This window comes from Rhinoderma darwinii, chromosome 3 (genome assembly GCF_050947455.1).
Source record: "Rhinoderma darwinii isolate aRhiDar2 chromosome 3, aRhiDar2.hap1, whole genome shotgun sequence".
NCBI lineage: Eukaryota > Metazoa > Chordata > Amphibia > Anura > Rhinodermatidae > Rhinoderma > Rhinoderma darwinii.
In genome coordinates this window covers 423,149,806-423,160,469 of record NC_134689.1, presented here as the reverse complement: position 1 = coordinate 423,160,469, position 10,664 = coordinate 423,149,806, and the positions used below count along the sequence as shown (strand labels likewise).

General features: G+C 38.8%; 1 protein-coding gene across 1 annotated transcript; it reads left to right on the top strand.

Annotated features, from left to right (window-relative positions):
* Positions 1-2,756: 2,756 nt before the first annotated feature.
* LOC142750632 (olfactory receptor 1500-like) lies at positions 2,757-3,689 on the top strand. Its single transcript, XM_075859628.1, has one exon. It carries the CDS (start codon positions 2,757-2,759, stop codon positions 3,687-3,689), a length of 933 nt encoding a protein of 310 aa, XP_075715743.1.
* Positions 3,690-10,664: the final 6,975 nt, after the last annotated feature.

Below are 10,664 nucleotides of genomic sequence, written 5' to 3'. Positions count from 1 at the left end.
TTTACGTAATAAAAACAATAATCGCCTTGTTTCCCTGATCAAGCCCTTTATAATTAGAAAAAAAATGAAAAAAAAAAAGACAAAAACTAGACATAATAGGTATCGCCGCGTTCGTATCGGCCTGACCTAAAAAAATATCATATTATTTATCCCGCACGGTGAACACCGTAAAAAAAATACCATAAAAAACAATGGCAGAATTTCCTTTTTTGGTCACGTTGTTTAAAAAAAATGGAATAAAAAGTGATCAAAAAGTCGCGCGTAGCCAAACATGGTACCAATAAAAACGACAGTGTGTCACGCAAAAAATGTATGTACTCCGCACAGATTACATATGCCCCCACATTATAAACTGAAACACCAGTAAAACACTAAACAAAACTACTACCAAGCAAAATCTGCGCTCCAAAAGCCAAATGGCGCTCCTTCTGGGCCTGGCAGTGTGCCCAAACAGCGGTTTATGACCACATATGGGGTATTACCGTACTCTGGAGAACCGCTTAACAATTTATGGGGCGTATGTCTCCAGTGGTACAAGCTGGGCCCAACGCAATGGGCACTGAAATAGCATATATGTGGAAAATGTCAATTTTCAATCTGCAACATCCACTGTGCACTAATTTCTGCAAAACCTTTGGGGGTCAAAATGCTCACTACACTTCTAGATGAATTCCTTGAGGGGTGTAGTTTCCTAAATGGGGTTACTTCTCGGGAGTTTTCACTGTACTCGTACCTCAGCGCAATGCAACATGGCGTCAAAAACAAATTTTGTAAAATCTCCACTCCAAAAACGAAATTGCACTTTTTCCGTTTAGACCCTTGCCGTATGTCCAAATAGCCGTTTACAACCACATATGGGGTATTTCCGTAATCAGGAGAAATTGTGTAACACATTTTGGGGTGTCTTTTCTCCTGTATTCCTTGTGGAAATGAAAAATTCTGAGCTAAAGCTACAGGTTATTGGAAAAAAAAAATGTTTTCATTTTCACGGACCAATTATAATAAAGTCTATAAAACACCTGAGGGCTCAAAATGCTCACTATACCTCTAATTTAATTCTTTCAGGGGTATAGTCTCCAAATTGGGATCACATCTGGGGAATTTCTACTGTACTGGTACTTCAGGGACTCTGCAAATGCGACATGGCCCCCAGAAACCAATTCAGCAAAATCTGAGCTGCAAAATCCAAATGGTGCTCCGTCCCTTCTGAGCCCTGCCGTGGGTCCAAACAGCAGTTTATTACCACATAATGGGGTATTTCCGTAATCAGGAGAAATTGCTTTACAAATTTTGAGGTGCTTTTTCTCCTTTATTCCTTATAAAAATTAGAAAATTCTGTGTTTTTTCCAAAAAAAAGTCTCTTTTCATCTTCACAGACTAATTCCAATAAATTCAGCAAAAAACCTGTGGGGTCAAAATGATAACTATACCACTAGAAAAATTCCTTGAGGGGTATAGTTTCCAAAATGGGGTCACTTTTGGAGGGATTCCACTGTTTAGGTCCCTCCAGGGCGTTGCAAACGTGACACGGCACTGAAAACCATTCCAGTAAAATCAGAGCTCCAAAATCCAAATGGGGGTCCTTCCATTCTGAGCCCTGCTGTTGGTCCAAACAGCAGTTTATTACCACATATGGGGCATTTCCGTAATCGCGAGAAATTGCTTTACAAATGTTGGGGTGCTTTCTCTCCTTTATTTCTTGCAAAAATTAGAAATTTTTAAGTTTTTCCAGAAAAAAAGTAGATTTTCATTTTCACAGACTAACTCCAGAAAATATAGCAAAATACCTGTGGGGTCAAAATGCTAACTATACCCCTAGATAAATTCCCTGAAGGGTGTAGTTTAAAAAATGGGGGTCACTTTTGGGGGTTTCCACTGTTTTGGCACCACAAGACCTCTTCAAACCTGAAACACAGAATATATTTTAGACTATGTGATTTTCTGTTTTTTTTTAAATATAATCTATCTCTCACTGGTAAAATTAACCTAGCCTAAAAATTCTAGACTGTTCATGACTTTGACAGTGGGCAAACTTACAAAATCAGCAAGGGATCAAATACTTATTTCCTTCACTGTATATATATGCACCTCTTTCAAATTAATTGAGAAGTATATAATTTTGCTTAAATAAAAAGTAACGTTTTTTCATGATTCATATAAAATTAAGTCACTTATCCAAGGTTTATGGGATTATAAATACTAAGAGTTGAAATAAACGCTAACAATATTTTATCTCCCATTAGCCCTTCCAGTATGAGGGATTTTTCACACTTTTCACACTAAATAAAAGTAAAAAACAATGTAAAATATACTCTTAACTTAAACATTTTCTTAATGGAGACACCCAGCACTTTACATTCATGAGCGCCTTCATGCAATTTTGCATTAAAGCATAACATTAAAAAAAACACAATAAAATTAATGTTTGGGGCTAAAAGCCGGATCACATGTGTAACTGCTCATCTCACCTCTGATGTAGAACCCCTCCCTATATGTGACAATTAGAGAATGCTGATTAGTAATAGGGGTGATAACATTAACGACATTTCCTGTCTCCCTTCCCATGTGGTCATTGGAAGGTAACAGACTCTATTTTTTTCCTCTTGCTCTCACTTGGACCCATGTTATGTTCTTCAGTGTCTTATGTTCTGTACCTGCTATGTCTGTATCCATTATTATCCATTATTGTATCCAAGGATTATTTGTCTTATGTTTTTTTTTCTATATTACTTATATCTCTGCTTGATTATCCACAGATGAAGCCAGTTAAGAATTTGACCATGATCACTGAGATCCATCTTCTGGGTTTTTGGAGCCTCCACCAGCTGAATGTTTTGCTCTTCATTTTGTTTTTCTTGATTTACTATGTAATAATAAGTGGGAACATGATGGTAATCCTACTAGTAACTCGCAGCCGGAGCCTCCAGTCTCCAATGTTCTTCTTCCTCACACAGCTCTCCCTATCTGACTCATTGATAGCCACCAGTATAATACCCAATACACTTTATGTAGTCATAGACAATGAGGCCACCATCACCTTTACCGGCTGCCTAACCCAGTTTTATTTCTTTAGCGCCTCACTGGCATTGGAATCCTTCCTTCTTACTGGGATGTCCTATGACAGATATCTAGCCATTTGTTACCCATTACAATATAACAATATAATGGACTATTTATTTTGTATGAAATTCATATTATTTTCTTGGGTATTGAGTTTTTCTGTGATATTAAATCACGTCCTAGCGATCTGTAATTTACAGTTTTGTGGACCCAATGTCATTGACCATTACTTCTGTGATCTTGCTCCTCTGCTTGAACTTTCTTGTTCGGACACCTTTATTGTACAGGTAGAAGTCACCTTACTGGTCATCCCTATGGCTCTCGTTCAATTCCTTTTAGTCATTGTGTCATATGTTTATATCATTTTCACCATCTTAAGAATCCCGTCAGTCACTGGTAGACAGAAGGCTTTCTCCACCTGCAGCTCCCACTTGTCAGTGGTGTCCATGTATTACGGAAACCTTCTCTGCACATATCTTATTCCAACACGGGGACAGTCATTAACTGCAAGTAAAGTCCTGTCTCTGCTGTATACTGTAGTCATTCCCTGTATTAATCCCATTATATATAGTTTAAGAAATAGAGACATAAAGGAGGCATTTTTAAGATTTATCATGTTGATGAGGTGATTGTGTAGTATATTAATAATTGCTTTATTATAGCTTCAATAAACGCAGTGAAATCATTATATAGTATTATTATTATTATTATTATTATTATTATGGTAGACTATGATTTATTATGTTGTTTTATTCATTGTGACTTATTAACCATTTTACGACATATATTATAAGTCTCTATTTCAGCAAACCATCCAGTGTCATAAATTTCCATTCGAGTTTTATCCTTTTAAAAATTAGAGTTTTAGAGAGAATGTGTCATGTATGTAATTTGTGTCTTATTAGGTAGATTTCAGTGTGTAAATAAGAGAAATAATGTGTTTTGGTTCCTTTTTCATAATTGTTGTAGCTTTTTCTTTTTATATATCTTTTTAAAACCTTTTCTGGGGTGGCCATATTGGAGACATAATGGCCTGTCGTTATTGGTTTAAATTTTTTGTGGCTAAAAATACTTTTATTTTCTTCCAGAATAGGTTTAAGGATAATACTTAGACAACTTACATGTTATAACTCTTATCATTTTCACCCAATGGTATTACAGCCCAGAATGGACCTTGGACTTCTAAAATATATTCTTCTATTTGTCTTTCAAACCTCATGAATTGCACCAACTTTTAGCCAGTTGAACTGAACCATTCAATCCTTAAATGGGCACTGTCATTTCAACAAATTTTGCATAAGTGAATAGTACAGGTGATTCTAAGAAACGTTTTAATATATCTTATCAGAGTAACAAGCCTCTTTCTGCTCTTATCTGGCTGTTTTCCTGCTCCCACTCCATCTGGTAAACAGACTTTCACGCTGAAAATTTAGCTCTATCCGTCTCGGGTCGTACTGCAGCTCACATGTATCAGAATACACATGTCTATGGAAGTCTGAGGAGAGGGGAAGGGAAAAGAGTGAGCAGGCAGAGCAGGAGATAAGAGCAGAAGGAGAGATTGTATGCATTTTTTGATATGTTGGGGTAATGACCCCAAAATGTGAGTCAGTCCCCCCTAGTCTCCTGTGAGGGTTCATAACACTTCTTTGAGCGTATCCCATAACAGGGCTTGGGAAGGGGTGTTAGGCATGCTTGTAAGAGTTGTTTGGATGTGGATTTTTGTATAATTCACTGTATTAAGCAATGTATATAATTGTGCTCCCACAATATAGGAAAATAAGTAAATTCACTGAAGTGGTAATTGAGTAAAATATACCTTTTATTAAATAACTCGCTAAAAACAGGGGTAGACTCACCACTGTGAAAAAGCCCCACCGTGTGTATTAAAAACTTATTAAACAGTAAATACTGAGTACAGATTCGATTGTGAACCCTCTATGACTCAGTGTTTGTATAAATATTTGTCCAGAATCAGCATTTGAACATGGGCATAACAATAGTTTAGATCCCAAACCACACCAGAGTCCGTGATAACCGCACCGGAAACTCCTAATGCTAAGGTATACAACAATGCTACTGTTCCCTATGCTAAAATTCCTCATTACAACCGACCCTACGCGTTTCAATACTTTTCCTCAGGGGTCTGTATCTTGGTCACTCTGGCCAGGATGCCAGCGATATTTTTTCAGCAGCAGATATTCTGCTGTACACCACGGAAGGATGCTCGCATAGATGTCAGCGGCATGCTTCATTTCGGGACTCTGAGTTACTATAAACACCTAACTCCTCCCCCTGTTCTCGGCAGCGCTACCCGAACCAGCCAATCACACTCACCACCCGAATTCGTGACGCCTGTCCATGTGACTCCCGGCCGTCAGCTGACAACCCGGAACCAACATCGACTGCATCAATTACGAACTCGCAGGCGCAGTGGAGGCCACAGACGCATCGCCCATGCTGCCAACAACTAAACATTACAGGAAGGAGTATAACGCTATTGGGATTAAGGATATATATTGTGGATCAGCTCCCAACCGCAACTGGACTACCATTAGTAAAGCACCTTCCCTGTAAGTACATATTGTATAGATAAATGCAGTGTCCATCACATTATGAAGTATTGTAGAAAAACCTATTGCACACGACCTAGCCTGTTAGCCATATCAATCAAAATGCAATTGGCTGAAAAAACCACCTGACAGAACAGCCCTATTAGTCTGGCTGCCTAGAAAGTATGATAGACGATATAGATGCATGTTCATATAAAACACGTATAGTTTGTCTGCTCGTTTAAACCCTCTTGTTGTACACACGCCAATCTGTAAATCCACTGGGCTTCTTTGCGCAGAATGAGGTTGTCCCAGTCGCCTCCCCATTTAGGAGGCCTTATGAGTTCAATTGCTTGAAACTTTAAACATTCTGCACGACCCTGATGTTTAGCATGTACGTGTTTGGATATCGGGGTATCTCTAGCATGAACAATATCTCCAACATGCTCTCTTATCCGGCGCCGAAATTGTCGCACCGTTTTCCCCACATAGTTCAATGGCCATGGACATGTGATCAGGTAAACCACCCCTGCTGTTTTGCAATTAACAAAATCACGAATGCTGTACTCCTCTTTTATAGCGACACTCCTGAATTTGTTTCCTCTTTGGATGAAATCACAGGCCTTACAACTGCCACATCTATGTGTACCTGGTATTTGTCTGTCCAGCCATGTGCCCTTTTGTGTAATGGGGTCAAAACAACTGTGCATAACTCTATCCCTAATGTTTTTCCCTCTCCGGAACGTGACTGAAGGCCATTGTGTGATCTGGTCTGCCAAATCCACATCAGTACTAAGAATACGCCAGTACCTTTTCAGGATTTGCATAATTTCACATTGTTTAGAATCATAAGTGCCTATGAGTCTCGTGACTCTTTCTTCTTTACGTTTTCTAGGAACAAGAACACTCTGCCTGTCTGCATCCCTCGCTCCCTCAAAGGCCTTTCTGATTACTCCCATGGGAAAACCTCTGTCCTTTAATCTAGTTGTGAGCTCCTGCGCATGTCTCTCAAAGTCGTCCATCGAGCTACAGTTCCGGCGTACTCTCATGAACTGGCCTTTGGGGATACCACGTTTGAGGGGGTAGGGATGGCAACTGTTCCATTGTAGGAAACTATTGGTTGCTGTTTCCTTCCGGTGTACTTTGGTACGAATTGTGCCTTCCGTTGTTTTTATGATTTTGAGATCTAGAAAGGACAGTTCTTGATCACTAATCTCGCATGTGAACCTTAGCCCTAGATCGTTTTGATTGAGGGCTGCTACAAAACTATTGAACTCCTCAACTGTTGAGTTCCAAAACAGCAGCACGTCATCAATATATCTGATCCATATCCCTATTGATGAAGTCCATTTGGCAAACCTATCCCCAAAAGCAATTGTCTCTTCCCACCAGCCAAGAAATAAATTTGCATAGGTGGGAGCAGTAGGACTCCCCATTCCTGTACAACATTGCTGGTGAAAGATCTTGTCTTCAAAGATAAATATTTTTTTTTTCCAAAACAAAGTGTAATAGTTGCAAAACAAGCTGGTTATGGGCCACAAATTGAGTACCTCTAGATCTAAGGAAGTACTCTACCGCCTCACAACCAAGTCTGTGTGGAATGGAAGAATACAACGCCTCTACATCCAGGCTAGCCAATAGTGTATTGTGTTCCAATGTAATACCTTCAATTTGTTTCAAAACATCCATAGTGTCACGTACATATGATGTAAGACCCAGTACAAACGGACGCAACACCTGATCTATATATGTGCTCACGTTCTGGGTTAGATTGTTGATGCCTGAAACAATAGGTCTGCCACGTAAGGGGGGATACCCTTTGTGGATTTTGGGCAGGCTATAAAAACATGCCATGATGGGAAATTGTGGAAATAAAAAGTTAAATTCACTAGCACTGATCAAGGACCTGCTTTTTGCATCACACAGAATGCCTAAAAGCTCCTTTTTGAACAGTGCTGTGGGGTTATCTTTTAGGATGGTGTAACAGTCAGGATTGAGTAAAATGTCCTCACACATTTTCTTGTAGTCTTCCCTGCTCATAACCACGATGTTCCCACCCTTATCGGATGTTTTTAGAACAATATTTAGTTTTTTCTCCAACGTGGTTAGAGCTAGTCGTTCAGACCAAGACAAATTGTTGTCAATACCCCTCATATCCTGACTTAAACCTTTAATCTCGTCTCCCACCATGTCAACAAATAGATCCACATTAGTGAAGTCTCCTATTGGTGGCAACTTCCTACTCTTTGTCTTAAGATTGGTAAACGGGCCTAGTCCTGGGGTTCTACCAGATTCCTCAGGCAAACCCTCTAAAACTTCTAGGCCTTCCAGATCCGATTCTTCCAAACCAATTTCCATGCATTTTTTTCTATTATGATGTTTAAAGAATTTAATCCATTTGAGTTTGCGAGCAAACAAATTCAAGTCTTTAATCCAGGTAAATGAATCAAACTTCACTGTGGGGACAAATGAAAGCCCCTTCTCTAGTAACATGGTCTCAGATACGCTCAGATTGTATTCAGATAAATTAATAATTTGTAACTTATCCGTGCCTTTTCCCTTCTCTAGTCCTTTTGTCCCCTCAGCATGTAGCGGAAATGGGGGGATTGTTGGATAAAAAATTACTGCCACTGTTGGATGAAGCTCTGGCCCGGCCTCTATTCCTACCTCTGGCACCTACCTTTGGATGTGGATTTTTTAAATGATCGGTTTTTAGTTAACCCCTTTCCTCTTTAACCACTTTTGACCTTCCTGACAGCGCCTCATTTTTCAAATCTGAAATGTTTCACTTTATGTGGAAATAACTTCGTAATGCTTTAACCTATCCAAGCGATTCTATGATTGTTTTCTCGTGACACATTGGACTTTATGTTACTGGCAAAAATTGCTCGATACATTCAGTATTTAATTGTGAAAAACACCAAAATGTAGTAAAAAATTGCAAAACTTTTCATTTTTCTACATTTAAATGTTTCTGCTTGTAAGACAGGCAGTTATACCACACAAAATAGTGGCTAATTAACATCCCCCATATGTCTACATTAGATTGACATAATTTTTTGAACATCCTTTCATTTTTCTAGGACGTTATAAGGCTTAGAACTTTAGCAGCAATTTCTCACATTTTCAAGAAAATTGCAAAAGGCTATTTTTACAGGGGCCAGTTCAGTTCTGAAGTGGCTTTTCGGGCCTTATATATTAGAAACCTCCAAAAAGTCACCCCATTTTAAAAACGTCACACCTCAAAGTATTCAAAACAGCATTTATAAAGTTTATTAACCCTTTAGACGTTTCACAGGAATTAAACCAAAGTAGAGGTGACATTTACACATTTAATTTTTTGTTGTTGCAGAAATTTATTTGGAATAAAAAAAATTTGTAACACAAAGTTTTACCAGAGAAACGCAACTCAATATTTATTGCCCAGGTTCTGCAGTCTTAGCAAATATCCCACATGTGGCCCTAGTGCGCTACTGGACTGAAGCACCAGCATTAGAAGCAAAGGAGCACCTAGTGGATTTTGGGCCTCCTTTTTATTAGAATATATTTTATACACCATGTCAGGTTTGAAGGGCTTCTGCGGTGCCAAAACAGTGTAAATCACACAAAGGTGACCCCATTTGGGAAACTACACCCTTTAAGGATATTATCTAGGGGTATAGTGAGCATTTTGACCCTACAGGTTTATTGCAGAAATTATTGGAATTAGGCCGTGAAAATGGATATCTACATTCTTTCAAAGAAAATGTAGGTTTAGCTAATTTTTTCTCATTTCCACAAGGACTAAAGGAGAAAAAGAACCACAACATTTGTAAAGCAATTTCTCCTGAGTAAAACAATACCCCACATGTGGTCATAAATTGCTGTTTGGACCCACAGCAGGGCTTAGAAGGGAAAGAGCCCTATTTGGCTTTTGGAGCTCAGATTTATCAGGAATGGTTTGCGGAGGCCATGTCACATTTGTAAAGCTCCTGAGGGACCAAAACAGTTGAAACCCCCCACAAGTGGCCCAATTTTGGAAGCTACACCCATTGAGGAAATTATCTAGGGGTATAGTGAGCATTTTGACCCTGCAGGTTTTTTGCAGAAATTATTGGAAATAGGCCGTGAAAATGAAATTCTACATTTTTTTAAAGAAAATATAGGTTTAGCAATTTTTTTCCCTTTTCCACAAGGCCTAAAGGGGAAAAAGCTCCAAAACGTTTGTAAAGTAATTTCTCCTGAGTAAAACAATACCCCATATGTGGTCATAAACGGCTGTTTGGACACACGACAGGGCTTAGAAGGGAAAGAGCGCCATTTGGCTATTGGAGCTCAAATTTAGCAGGAATAGTTTGCAGAGGCCATGTCACATATACAAAGCCCCTGAGGGACCAAAACAGTGAAAACACCAAAAAAGTTACTCCATTTAGGAAACTACACCCCTTGAGGAATTCATCTAGGGGTATAGTGATCATTTTGACCCCACAAGTGTTTCACAGAATTTATTGGAATTGGGTAGTGAAAATAAAAATAATCCTTTTTCTTCAATAACACATAGCTTTAGCTCAAAAATTTTAATTTTCTCAACAAATAAAGGAAAAAAAGAACCCCAACATTTGTAAAGCAACTACTCCAAAGTACGGAAATGCACCATATGTGGGCATAAACTGCTGTTTGGGCACACGGCAAGGATCAGAAGGGAAGGAGCGCCATTTGGCTTTTGGAGCACAGATTTTGCTGCATTGGTTTCTTGACACCATTTCGCTTTTGCAAAGCCCCTAAGGTACCAGTACAGTGGAAACTCTCCAAAAGGGACTCCATTTTTTAACTACACCCCTTGAGGAATTAATCTAGGGGTCTAGTGAGCATTTTGACCCCACAGGTGTTTCTTAGATTTTATTTGAATTGGGCAGTGAAAATAAAAAAAATTAGACTTAGCTTTAGAGCAAAATTTGTCATTTTCTCAAAAAATAAAGGAGAAAAGTAACCCCAACATTTGTAAGCAATTTTTCCTGAGTATGGCAATACCCCATATGTGGTAATAAACAAATAATTTTTGGGCACACGGCAGGG

Excerpts from the sequence above, each read along its gene's own strand:
- LOC142750632 (XM_075859628.1), top strand. The coding sequence starts at position 2,757 with ATGAAGCCAGTTAAGAATTTGACCATGATCACTGAGATCCATCTTCTG.